The following is a 13,547-nucleotide window of genomic DNA, read 5'->3' on the forward strand; positions in this document are numbered from 1 at the left end:
TCCCCTCCCAGCCCCTGACCTTGAACGTGTGCTTCCTGCTGATGTTGTCCGAGGGCTGCACGGCCGCCACGCGGAAGCTGAGGAGGGGGATGCTGCCCAGGATGTTCTCCTCCTTCTCATCTGGGGGGGGAACGCTGGGGTTACACACACACAGAGGGCTTGGGAGCTCTGGCTGCCCCCCCCAGCAGAGACCCCCCCACATCCCACTGCTCCTTCCCAGGGGGACACACGGGGAGCCCACCTGCGGGAATGCACTGCCCGCCTGTTGCTCCCGCAGCTCTGCCTGGCTCACAAACAGCCTCCTCAATTATTGATGCCCGCCCAGGGCTGAGCCCAGGAGCTGCCAGGGAGGCGGGGAAGGCTCTGCATTAACCCCTCAGGTCCCCAGCACAGCGAACACCCCCACAGCAGGGTGCTGGGACCCCCAGACCCCTTCACCCCCCCCGGCACACCCTCCTTTGAGCACGGAAAGAGCCTGGGATCGCACGGAGGCACCCGGGTGGTGGGCACTGGGTCACACTGGGGGGGTGGCATGAGCTTTTTGGGGGAGCATTGGGACTGGTGCTCAGGGCTGTACCTTTGTAGTAGAAGAGGCACCGATCCACCAGCACAAACCAGCGCTTGTTCCACTGCTTCACCCCCGAGCTGGCCTGCGAGAGAGGGGCCGTGAGGGCAGCGCCCACGGGCACGGCCGCTCCCGGAGGGGAGGCACCCAGCAGGGCTGGCAAGGGGGGTGACACCCCCGGGGAGGGGGGGAAGCACCCAGCACGTGGGTTGTACCTGCTTGTAGAGCCAGCCGCTCTTGGTGACGGCGGCGTTGGGGTTCCTCTTCATGGAGTTGGAGCGCTTCCCGAAGGCGATGCCCTTGCGGGAGGAGCGCGGGGCCTGCAGGGGGGCAGAGGAGCCGCTCAGGGGGGGTCCCTGGCGCCCCGGCCCCGCTCCTCCCTGCCGTGCCCCGCGGCGCCGGGCACCCACCCGGCCTCCGGGGCGCTCCGGGGGTCCCTCCGACACCATGGCGTGGCCGGGGGGCTCGCTGGGCACGGTGGGCGGCCGCTTGCTGCCCGCTTTGCTGGACATGTCCGAGGTGGGCCTGCGGCACAGGGGAGCCGGGTCAGCACGTCTGTGTCCCCCCACCCCGCAGGAGCTGCCCCCCCCCCCCATTCCCAGCCCACCCCCCACCACATCCCCCCATCACCAGCCGCTCCCGGGCCCTGAAAGCAGGAGAGTTGGGAGCCAACTTACTTGTGCAAGTCGAGTCTGGAGCTGTCCTCGGGGACCTGTCCCGTCACTGGGTGCAGGAACGTGTTCCGCCTTTCATTGTGGCTGTGGAGACGGGAGGGGGGTTGTTAACAGCCCCCCCCAGAGACCCATCCTGCTAACCCCGTGCTTTGGATCTCTCGTGGAATCACAGAATTGTGGGATCACGAAGGTTGGGAAGCTCTCTAAGGTCACTGAGTCTCCAGCCATTAGCCCAGCATCGCTGTGTTCACCACTAAACCCTGTCCCCAAGTGCCACAGCCAGGTGGGCCACCCTGGAAGTGAAGCCAGACCCCCATCTGGCTCCCCCCTCCTGTCAGGGAGTTGCAGAGAGCGAGAAGGTCCCCCCTGAGCCTCCTTTTCTCCAGGCTGAGCCCCCCCAGCCCTCTCAGCCGCTCCTGGTGCTCCAGACCCTTCCCCAGCTCTGTTCCCTTCTCTGGACACACAAAGATTTCACTGGCATTTCCCAAAAAGTGCTCATCTCGCTGGGGGCCAAAACAAGGGCTGTAGTGGCCAAGCCCCCCTTCTTTCTGCTGCTACATTTCAGGAGTCACCACTGACCCCACTCAGAAGTCACTGCAGCAGCAGCAGCAGCAGCAGCAGCAATGGCCCATCCAGGGCTGTGCCTGCAGCGACATCCCCAATGTCACACCCTCCCCCTGCTGCTTTTAGGGCCATTTGCCAAAACACTGCAAGGTTTAGAGCAGGGTCACCTGGCCATGGAGGGTTGTGCACCCCCCAGACCCCAAACACCAGCACAAGCTGTTGCTGGTTTGGTGGTGCTGGGTACAGCTAAAGGTGGCCGTGCTGGGCTCCCTGGCAGTGCCAGGAGCAGAGAGACAGGGCTCCTGCCAGGCTCAGCTGGCACCTTGTGCCATTGTCCCTGCCCCAGTCCCACGCAGCTGGTGTTGTTGGGCACCCCCAGCACTTCACTGCTTCGCCTGGGGAACCCCCTCCCACGTCCTTTCCCAGGAGGAAAGGACGAGGTTTACCCACAGGTTCAGGGCTCCATCCCGGGAAGTTTGCACTGGACCCCATGCCCGTGACCTCCCTCCTTCCCAAAGCTGCCAGGCACCGGGACATGGGTGCCCCCCCCAGCAGCCCGGCGTGACACCAAACTCCTGCATGTCAGCAAAACAGGGGAAGTTTGAGCAAGAAAACGCAGCTGCCAAGACCATCCCATCCCGAGCTTCACCCCAACCTGGGCTGCTGCCAGGCCCTGAAGGCATTAACCACTTCCTACCCAAAAAAGCACCGCTGAGCTGCTCCCCCTTGCAGGTCCCACCCCGTGCCCTGCCATGGGGCTGATCCCCTCTGCCAGTGCTCCCCACGCTCGGGGGCATCTTAAACACCCGGGGAGTGTGTGTGCACCCCGCAGCGAGGGGGGGTCACTCCTCAGAACCCCCCAGCACCTGTTTTGTCTGTGCCACGAGTTATCCTGCCCAGCCCACGCTCCAGCAGCAGCCCAGGGGGTTCTGCCACCAGGGCTGGAGCTGCTCCCAGACCCTTTTTCCCCAGCACTGACTTCAGAGGGGTTCAAAGCACGGCTGCTGAGGCAGGTCCCAGGCCCCCCCCATGGTGCTGACACATGGGGAGGGGGCAAATGCCAAGCGAGCAGCACCCCGAGAGCACCAGATGTGGGAAGTGGGTGCTGCCAGGACCCACCAACGTGCCTGAACCCCACCCAGGGGGTCCCCCATCCCTGCCCACGACCCTGCACCGCAGCAGGTCTCTGTCCCCGCAGGCTGGGCTCTCCCTGCTCCGCCGCCAAGCCCAGGACACGCACCCTTTGCAGCCCCGCGGCTCCTCCCGGTGCCTCCCCCCGCCCCAGCTCTGCCCCCACCCCCCGACAAGGCAATACCCCCGAAACAGGCAAAGAACCTCCTGAAACCACCGCCCGGCAGCAGCTCCCTGGGCTGACCCCGCTCCAGAAACTCGCGGGTTCCCATCGCCTCCCAAGCACTGCAATGCAGCAGCCACTGCCCGGGCTGAGGGTCCCTCACCGCCGCCCGCCCGCGGCCCCCCCCGGGTCCCCCCCAGCCCTCCCGGGGCTCCTACCTCACCCGCCGGTCCGCCCGGAACTTCAGCATCGTGCCAGGGGCCCTCCCAGCTCAGCGCCAGCTCCGGGCTCCCGGCATGGCCACGGCGGGCACGGACAGCGCCGGGGCCACCACGGTGCCACCACGGTGCCACCACGCTGCGGGGCGATGGCACCTGCCGGGGGGCAGCCCGGGGCGGGCAGGGGGATGCGGGCGGAGGGAGAAAGCTCTGCTTGTCCTCTCTCTCTCTCTCTCTCTCTCTCTCCCAGTTGTCCCAGTACCCCGCGCCCGGTGGCATTGGCGTTTCCCGGCGGCGGCGGTGGCGGAGCTCCGGTGGCTCCGGTGGCTCCGGTGGCGCCGGGGCTGGGCAGCCCCGGTGTGCGGCAGCCGGCGGGCAGGCGACAGCGGGGACAAACAGCTCCCGCTCGCGTCCCCGCGCAGAGGAGAAGCGAAGGGCAGCGCGGCACCGCCGCCTCCCCCAGCACCGGTGCGGGGCCGGGGAGCCGCCGGCGGCAGGAGAAGGGCCAGAGGGGCAGGTCGGGGGGCTGTGGGGGGCTGAGAGGGCTGGCAGGGGGGCTATGGGGCCCCCCCACCCCGGGCAGGGCAGCGGAGCACGGGGTCTGCTGCCTGGGAAGGGGGGGTGTCAGGGCGGGGGAGCAGCCGCGCTGAGATGAGCTCTGTCGCTGCCCTGGATTCCCTGGCTGCATCCCTCCCCCCTGTCCCCAAATCATCCCTGTGTGTCCCCCCCACCCCTTCCCCCCTGCGGCTGTTCCTTCCCCAGGTCACGCCGAGAGAAAATCCCAGGAAGCAGGACGGGCACAAGCACCGACCACCCCAGCAGTGGGGGCACAGACCCTGCGAGGCATCAGCCCCCCCAAATTCCGGGGAGCCCTCACAGCCCGGCAGGTTCAGAGCGGGGAGGAGCAGGATTCGGGGTGACCCACACCCTGCCTGGCCTTTGGAAAGTGAATCCAAATCCATCAGGGCTGGTATAATCCTTGGGAGGAGGGAGGGAGGGAGGGAAGGAGGGAGGCAGCGCTGGCATTTCAAAGAAACCTCCAAAGAAGGAAGCGGAGCACGGGACGGCGCCTGGGCTCCATCCTGCTCCCCCAGCACCCCGGGTACTGCCCACCCAGCCACCCCACCATCCACCTGCTCCTCCTAAAACACAGTGCCCTGAATTCCACCCCCTTGGGGAGAGCTCAGCACCAGTGCCCAGCTCAGCACCAGTGCCCACCTCAGGGATGCCCCTGCTGCCCCTTAACTGGCACCAGTGGTCCCAGCCAGGAGGGTGTCAGGGAGCAACCAGGGACAGGAACCAAATCCCCACCATGTGCCAACACCATGGCATTGCTGCTCCCAAACCAACTAAATCCACCTTTTTAGGGCACCTCGGGCATGGAGATGCCCCATGGTGCCATCACTGCTCTCCTTGCTGGCACAGGGAGAGACACTTCCATGGAGAAACCACCACCACAATGCCCAGGGACAGCACCAGCTTCGTGCCAGCAACCCCAGCCCTGGCAAAACCCCAGCACTGGTTGTCCCCACGTCTCCTCTTCCCCAGGTCCCCACTTCCCTGCATCCCCACATTCCCCAGGTCCCCACTTCCCTGCATCCCCACATTCCCCAGGTCCCCACTTCCCTGCATCCCCACATTCCCCAGGTCCCCCCTTCCCTGCATCCCCACGTCCCCACCACAGCGACTCACCCGCTCCTCCATCACCACCTCCTGCCAGTGCCAAGGATCCGGGGTCAAGGTCCTCCAACGGCCTCGGGGACGTGCCAGCTCCCCAGTGTGACAAAAGCCAACGCTCACCTGGTGGCATGGCCACCGTGGTCGAAAGGGACCTGCCAGGTGAGGTGTGGCCCCTTTTGGGGATGGCAGTGGCAGGGGACAGTGTGGCAGGAGCAGGGAAGGAGCCACAGGACCCACCTCTGGCTGCACTGGAGGCTCTGAGCCCCCCAGTGTTGGGGTTTCCCCTCTGTCACCCCTGCTCAGTGTCCTGGGGGGCTGTGCCAGGGTTGGGACCCTTTAAGCCGGGTCCAGCCCCGGTTTTCCAGCCCGGAGCAGGCGCTGTGCTCCCGGCACCAGCTGGGCTGTGTCACAGTCACTGGGTCAGACCCGTGGCCGATGGACTGGACACGCTTCAGGGCTCCAAACAGCAGCTCAGGGGTGGAGGCTCCCCCAGACCTCCCAAGAGAGCTGAGGGGGAGAAGAGTCCATGCTCTTCCTCAGGGAAACATCAAAGGAAACCACTTTGAACCTCCTCTTGCTTTTCCTCCGGAGCAAGAAAAGGGAATAAATGCAACAACTGGGAAACAAAACTTTCACTCAACGCTGCTGTTCTTCCCCTTCCCCAAAGCTGGAGCTCATTGGGACCAAAGGGACAACCCCCCATGGCTGCCCCCACCCTCCCACAGCCCATCGAGGTCCCTGCTTTCCTGCTCTTCAAAGCCCAAACTTGCTCTGGGCAGGTGGATGAGGAGGGAAGTGGCCCCTCCACATGCCCCACCTTGAGGTGAAGCCCTGCAGGTGATGCCAGTTGTGCTCCTGCTGCTGCATTCCCAGCTGGCATGACAGAATCCCTCCTCGTGGAGAAGGCGGGATGCACCTGGGAAAAGCTCCTGCTCCCCTCCAAGAGGAGACAGCAAGCCTGGCTCGGCTGGCTGGAGGCAGCCCAGCAACCCCCAGACCCCCCCAGACCCCCCGTGTGCAGCAGACCCCCGTGTGCAGCCCACCTCAGCTAATGGGAACCATTCCCACTCCAGGGCCCTTCCCAGGGCTTCTCTCCTGGCTGTTATCCAGCAGTGGGAAGAGGGGAGGTGCAGGCTCACCCCCGGGGCCTGCCAAGCCCTAAACCCAGAGCAGGGCAGGGGGGCTGTGGGGACCCCGACCGGCCCTGCCAGGGCGCGATGCCGGAGCCGTGGAGCTCTGCCGGAGCCTCGCCCGGGCCAACACCATCCCTCCAGCTCCCAGGCTGGCCCTGTGCCTCCAGGATCCAAGCCCTGCGTCCTCCCATGCCCCAGCCCCGATTCCAGCTCTGGCAGAAACCTCAGTGCTCCCCTCACAGCCCCTGGCTCGGGGGGGCCAGGGATGGGGGGTCCCCACCGTGGCTGCTGGGATCTGCCACGCCAGGGGCAGGCAGGGAGCCAACCCCCCAAAGTGATAATGAAAACTCGTCATCCCAAGGTTTTGCTCCTGTTTCCAGCATCCAGGCAGCTCCCAAGGAAGGGGCTTGTGTGGCCACCAGCCAAACACGCCCTGTACACTGGCCTCCCTCCTCTGTTTTTCTAGCCCTTTCTTCACCTCTCCCTCTCCTCCCGAGCCACATCCCTCTCCTCTGACTGCAGCCCTTGAAAATCCTTCTCTCCCAGTTAACTGCAGTGCTCAGCACCCATGGGAAGGGACTCCAGGTCACCCTGTCCCCCACAGTGAGGGCCTGGCAGGGAGAATCCACCCTTGGATGAGCAAGTGCAAACTGCCAAATCCCAAACTGCAAGAGGAGCCTGGGGTGGGAGCAAACACATTATAATGCACTAATAAAGGGGACCCACCACAGCCCAGGTCCACCCCACTCAGCACAGGGGTGCAGGGGCTCGAGGTGCAATAGGGATAAAAAAAATTAATGAAATGAAGTTTGGCAGGTGGAGGGCAGGTGCCAGCAGTTCGGCTGCTCCAGAGTCTCCACGTGGGGCCATCCCAGCTCGGGGCTGCTGGACTTGTGAGAGTTCCATGCCAGCCCTGGGAGAGGGCAGGAAAGGAGAAAAGGCTGCAGGGAAGAGGAGATGGAGGGAAAGGAGGGATGGAATGCTGCAAGAAACCCCTGTCCGGGCACCACATCCGAGCCAAGCAGCAGCCCTGGGAATCCCAGTGCCTGTGGATCTGCAGCACAATCAGCCTCTGGGAATAAAGTGGTTTGTGGGCACTCAGAATCCTCTGTGTGGAGCTGCATGCTGAGGTTCCCTCTGGCCCATCACTCTGATGCTGCCACTGGCCAGCTCCTACTGCTCCTGGCACAGCAGGGCCCAGCAGCCGGATCTCCTCCTCAGCCTCATCCCTGCCCTAATCCCGGCCCCCTCCATCCAGCTGAGCCAGCATTTCCAGCCCTGCATCCATCAGGGCTGGGGGCCTGGGGCAGCACAGCCCTCCTGGACAACAAAACTCACTCCTGCATCTGCACAGCCCCCTGTGCCCCTGTCCCCAGCCACGGTGCCACCCCAGTGGCACTGCTGGGATGGGAATGGGGAGGCAGAGGGAGGTTCCTGTCGCCTCCTGCCCTTGGCTGTGCTGGGGCTGCTGTGAAGCAACCCCAAAATCCAGGGTGCCAAAGGAGTCCCAAGAGAGAGGGTGCCAGTCCAAGCGCCCCATCCCCACCTCACCCCTCTGGCAGACTGCACCCACAGCTGCCACCACAGTGCCCTGGCAGGGACCACCCTGGCTCAATGTTGGCAAGAGCCTTTCCAGAGCCAAAACAAGGGCTGTAGTGGCCAAGCCCCCCCTTCCTTCTGCTGCCACATCCCAGGTGTCACCACTGACCCCACTCAGAAGTTGCTGCAGCAGCAGCAGCAGCAGCAATGGCCCACCCAGGGCTGTGCCTGCAGCAATGTCCACAGTGTCACATCCTTGCTGCTTTTAGAGCCATTTGCCAAAGCACCTCGACCCCCCAGACCCCAAACACCAGCCCAGGACCCCCAGACCCCAAACACCAGCCCAGGACCCCCCACTCCTACAAGCACAGCCTGGCCTTCAGCTCGCCATCATCCCTCTGAGTTCCCGTGGGAGCCGTGCTGGGAGGGGAGGAGGAAAAGCCTGAGCTGGATCCTCTGGGAAGCAGCAGGGCTGTTGTGCCGGGCTTGCCAAGCCGGGCAAAGTCCTCGGGAAGGGCGGGTGGAGGCTCTCGGGCACCCGCAGCCCACGAGCAACGTCACCACCATCACCCAGGGCCCTCCCGGCCGGGCAGGGTGCGTGGGGAGGGAGAGCAGGAGAAGCACCCGGTGTCCCTGCCATGGCAGGGCGGGATGGCCGGGAGCAGGGATGGCCGGGAGCAGGGATGGCCGGGAGCAGGGAAGGCAGGGGATTTCCAGAGAACAAAGCGGCTGCTGGCAGCCGGCGTGGCCGGCGGCGGGGAGGGCGAGTCCCCCGCTCCCGCGCCAGCTGGGGTCGGGGAAAAGCACAAAAAGCACAAAAAGCACCGGGAGTTTGTGTTTTATCTCCCTGGAAACCCCGGCTCCATCCCAGGCACGGCCCACGGGGGCGGCCGGCCAGAACACGGAGAGCTGGAGCAGGCGCGGCAGCATCCCGGATCCCTGGGGTGACATTCGGGAGGGTGACAGCCCCGTGAAGGGGTGGCCCGGGACATGGGGCAGAGCAGGTGACAGTCCAGGCCCTGGCAGCACTGAGTGTGTGGCACTGCTTTAACCAAGTGGCTCCATTGTCCCTTCCCGGGGGCAGAGCCCCTGCCCGCTGTGCCCGGGATCACCAGGCTCCCAGAGCCACCGTTCCCACTCACACAACCCCTGAGCCGCCACCTGGACCCGCACCTGGAGGCTTTAAACTCTCCCTAAGCTCTTTAAGAAACCACTTCCAGCGGCAGGAATACCTGTCCTGAGCAATCCCTGGCACGAGGCATCAAACCAGCCCGATCCCAACCCCTCCCTGGCCAGGTCGGGTCAGGAACGGGGATTACGGAGCAGCAGCGCTGGGAAAATCCTGCTGGGACAAATCCCCAGCACCTGCCTGACCCATCGTACACACGGATAATCACACCCACAGCCCGACGTGCCCTCCCTGGCGTGCTCAGCTGTGCCAGTCACGGCCCCGGCCGCCCTCGGGGCACCGGCTGCTCCTGGCCACAGACAATGGCCCACGTGTGCCACGGCCGGGCTCTGTGTGCCAGGGCTGTCTGTGTGCCCTGGCCGGGCTGTCTGTGCCATGACAGCCGCGATGACACTGCACACACGGGCGCACACACACACACACACACACACACACACACACACACTCACCGGTGCCACCGCGTGTCCCCTCTGCCCACGCCGCCTGCCAAGCCGGTGTCTCTCCCGCAGCCGGCCCGGGTAGATGATTTTCCTTCCCAGCCCATGGAGACCGTCATTGGTATCAATCATTAACAGCCCCAGCAGCTGCCGGCGGCCTTAACCCCCTCGGCTCCGTGCGGCGCGGGAGGAGCGCCGGGAGACGTCCTGTGCTGCCCCTGACAGCGCCTTTAAGGGCACCGGGACACGGCAGGTCACTGCAGGACAACGGGCCGGGGATGGAAAGGGGCTGCCAAGGGGCTCCCCATGGGCCTGCAGCCGCTCCTGCAGGGTCCTGTCTCCACGCACTCCCATCCCGCTCCCTCGGCAGCAGGAGCCCTGGGAGCAGCCCTGTGTGTTCCTGTGCATCCCAAGGGCCGTATCCTGCCTCTGCATCCCGGTGGGAGCTGCAGGAGACCCCGCTCTCCCCACCCTGAGGGACAGCCAGCAATGTTCATCCCAAGGAGTTGAGGAGGGGGCAGAGGGCAGGGGCTGCTCCCCCCAGCTGCCCACGGAGGCAGGAGGCACATCCACCCCTTAGTGGGGCAGCATCTCAGCTCGGGGGTCTCCCTCTCTCCTTTCACTCAGCTTTTCCAAGGAACATCAATGGCTGTAACTTTATCCGGGCGTGTTTACAACCCAGCTGCGGCTCTTGGCTCCCTCGGCTGCGCCGGGGGCCAGCTCGGCTCCCGCTCAGCCGGCACAGGGAGCCGCCAGTCCCCGCTGCCGGGGGTCTCCCGCACGCTGCGGTACCCGCGGCGCTGTCCCGATCACCGCATCCCCATGGAAACGGGGCACAGGCACCCGGCGCTGCAGGAGGAGCACGGGGGCCGTTCCTGTGCCTGCGGTCTGCGAAGCGGGTGGACAGATGTCCCGGTCGCCCCCCCGCCGCTGGCTGCGTTACCCAACCTGCCAAGGGGTTGAATGATTAACCTCCGGCTGCGCCATCGCCGAGAGCTGGTGCAGCCCTGCTCTGTCCCTGCTCTGTCCCCGCTCTGTCCCCGCTCTGTCCCTGCTCTGTCCCCGCTCTGTCCCCGCACAGCCCCGGGGTGCAGTGGCACCTGGGACCAAGCCCTTATCCCCGCTGTCCCCAAGCCCAGATGATGTCACCAGCTCCCAGGACCACCCCAAGCCAGGTCCCACCAGCTCAACCAGCCCAGGGCAGCCACCAGATCTCCCTACAAACACAGAGAGGGGTTAAATCCAGATCCCTGTCCCAGCTCCCACGGGTCTGGTCTGGAGTACTCACAGCACCGGCGCCACAGCCCAGCTCCAGCTTCCCGGCACGGACACACAGGGAATTTCGCCTTCTCCAGCCCCAGCTGCAGCGCCGGGGGCGTCCGGGCTGGAATGATCACAAATAGCCTTGGACAAACATCTGCGCGGCACCACCCCGTGTGGCTGGAGCGCGGAGGGAGGGCGGCTGTGGGATGGTTTCAGTCATGATAAAAACCCATCAAACGCCTAAAAACCCACAGAGGGGATCGAGCTGCAGGCACAGCTGCTGATAAGACCCCCTGGCCGTGGGGTTCAGCCCCCCGTGTCCATGATGGGCCGTGCACAAGGCACAGCTTTTGGAATTCCCATTCTCCACACCCGCGTGGGACACGAAGCCAAGAGCTCCTTGCTCCCTGAACTGGGAGCACTCAGAAGGTGCAGGGCCCAGAGCAGGGGGATAAAATCAAGCATCTCCCTGCTCCCAGCAGTGAGTCCCAGGGCTCTGCAATGCCAGGCACTGCCATTCCCACTCTATCCCACCAGGACCGGGTGTGGGGTGATCCCCATCCTGGGCTCCATCAGCCATGGCAGGTTGTGCCACTCCCTGTGGAGTCTATTGATTGTTTTTGTCTAAATTCCCAACTTTCCATGGGCATCTCAGACAGATTAAAACTAAAGTCACAAGAGTGGCACCTCAGGGTTATGGGGGGCACAACCCGGGCACAGACCTTGCCAGCCCCCGTGTCCCTGCTGCCACCATGGAATCCCGCTTCCCAGCAGCGTTTGGGATCGGAGAGGCTCTGGATCAGGAGGTTGGGCAGCCCTGGCTCTGCCCCAGCCCAGGAGCTGTGCCACTGCCAGCTCTCCAAGTGATTCATCCCAGGGCTCTGCGCCCCGACCTCCTGCAGTCAAGTCCCGGCGCATCCGGCACATTCCTGGCATAGCCGGCACGGAGCCCCACACCTGCCGGAGCCGGGGCTCTGCAAGGAGCCTCACGGGTCCCAGGCAGGCTCCCACGGCCCCCATGGCCCAGCACAGCCACGTGTGCCCACGGGGATGGAGGGGCAGGAGCAGCTCTGCTCTCCCGCCGTGGCAGAGCCGGCCCAGCCGCAGGTTGTCACCGCGGGCAGCCTGTCACCCCCCCAGCAGCACGAGGAGTGTCCCAGTTGCCTTCCCGGTGCAATGCCACACATCCCTTGCGTCGGCCTGGGTGTGATGTCGGTGGATGGGGAAACTCTCCATTTTTAGATCTGATCCTGTACCTCTGCAGGGCTCGGAACAGTTTGTAACCGGCTGTGACGCAACGGGCACGGCCGGGGTTGTGCAAGTGCTTTGCACCAAACAGCTCCCAAGGACGGGCGAGTGCTGGATCCGGGCAGCTCCGGGCTGCCCACGGCCCTCCGACCCCACATCCACCTGCAGCGTGTCCCACGGCCCCGGGAGCAGCCCGTGGTCACGGTGTGGGTGCCAGCAAAATGTGTGGAGCAGCTAAAAGTGCTCCCGAGTGCCCACAGCAGGTCCCAGGAGCCGAGCCCAGCACCCGTGGATGCCTCCAGCTCCTCCTGCTCCAGCACCAGCCACCCCCAGCCCCGGAGTCACCCAGGCACGTGCCCGTCCCACCAGCCTCCGTGTACCAACACAGTGGGAACCAGGAGTCCCACGAAGCAGGAGGTTTGTTCCCAAGCAAACAGACCAAAGCAAACACGCACAGGCCCCCTCAGATCGGGCTCGGGAACTGCTGCCTTTGCCGAGCTTTCCTCTGGCTCTGGCAGTGGTGCCATCCCGGTGTGGAGCATCCCAGGGGGAACCACAGCAGTTCCCTCGCTGCCCTCAGGTGTGACAGCCCAGATTTGCTGTCACCTCCAGCCCACCACACCCTGGTGTGGCAGGACCGTGCCTGGGACGGCCGGGAACAGCTTCCTGGTGAATCACTGCTCCTTCCAAGCTTCCCACCCGCGTCCTCATTAGGGCACGGAGCCGAGAGCGGCCCCGGGGAGCAGCTGCAGGGGCGACGCGAGGAATGTGCTGAGGGAAACCAGAGGGAGCTGAGAACCCCTCACAGCCACCCAGCCGGAGCCTCGGAGTCTCCCGGGGTGGCTCAGGGCCAGCGTGGGGACAGGACACACCCCCTGTGTCACCGAACAGCCCCGTGTCCCCTGTCCCCCTCCCACAGCCACCCCCGCAGCGCCACGGGCTGGTTCAGCAGCTCTGCAGAACGAGATCATCCCCTGAATGAAGTTTAGTCACCGTGGGATGTTTCCAATTGGAAATCAGGACAGTTCCAGGCTGAACGCGCGCCAGCCTTCCACTTCCCAGAAATCCCATTTGCAAGCAGCCTGTTGCCAGTTCCCCCTTCCTTCTCCCCCAGCATCATGTAAATAAATGTGGTCCCAGCCCTCCCTGCGCCCTGAAGGAGCTGCAGCCCTCGGGATCTGCCGTGCCCGGGGAGGGAAGCTGGAAGGACGGGATCCCTAAGCCAGGCTGGCGCTGGAGCTGGGCCAGTCCCAGCCTGGAGAGAGCTCTGGGTGATGCCTTTGCCAGCCTGGATGAGCCCCTTGGGATGGTCACAGGATCCCCCCAAGGACACTCACAGGCAGTCAGGACCAAGGAGCTGCAGGAGAGGACCAGGCACGGTGGCTGCTCCCCACAAGGAACTGGTTTGCTCAGCACTGGGAAGAGCCAGAAGCTTGTCCCGAGTTTCCAGAGGGCACAGATGGGACGATACCTGCGGAGCAGTCGGGTGCTGGAGAGGTGGGAGATCACTCCTGCTTTTCTGTGGGCTTGGGTCTGGCAGGATGCTCCACGTGCGTGGAGACCAGACCAGTGTCCCCAGCCCAGTGTGACCCGGAAGTCACTGGGAATCAAGGGAATGAACAAGGGAATGTGATCACAAACCTCAACTCCTCAGGAAACCGACAACTGGGAAAAGCCATCCATGCACTCACTGGGAAAAGCCATCCATGCACTCACTGGGAAAAGCCATCCATGCACTCGGCT

At 64.8% G+C, this 13,547-nt stretch overlaps 1 protein-coding gene across 17 annotated transcripts in view; it reads right to left on the reverse strand.

Annotated features, from left to right (window-relative positions):
* The window catches only part of PLEKHA6 (pleckstrin homology domain containing A6), a 46,176-nt gene that overhangs the window by 16,983 nt on the left and 15,646 nt on the right, over positions 1-13,547 (reverse strand). For 9 of the 17 annotated variants that reach the window (XM_064636134.1, XM_064636132.1, XM_064636128.1 and 6 more), the window contains exons 3-7: positions 1,243-1,323; positions 976-1,090; positions 781-885; positions 578-650; positions 20-120 (exon numbers count right to left, since the gene is read on the reverse strand). In XM_064636134.1, coding sequence (XP_064492204.1) covers positions 20-120; positions 578-650; positions 781-885; positions 976-1,090; positions 1,243-1,323 — 475 coding nt within the window. Of the gene's footprint in view, positions 1-19; positions 121-577; positions 651-780; positions 1,091-1,242; positions 1,324-3,315; positions 3,839-9,305; positions 9,445-10,581; positions 10,685-13,547 lie in introns of those variants that run through there. The other 8 variants (XM_064636123.1, XM_064636138.1, XM_064636135.1 and 5 more) reach the window with 5 other exon arrangements.

The sequence above is a fragment of the Pseudopipra pipra genome, chromosome 25 (genome assembly GCF_036250125.1).
Source record: "Pseudopipra pipra isolate bDixPip1 chromosome 25, bDixPip1.hap1, whole genome shotgun sequence".
Taxonomy (NCBI): domain Eukaryota; kingdom Metazoa; phylum Chordata; class Aves; order Passeriformes; family Pipridae; genus Pseudopipra; species Pseudopipra pipra.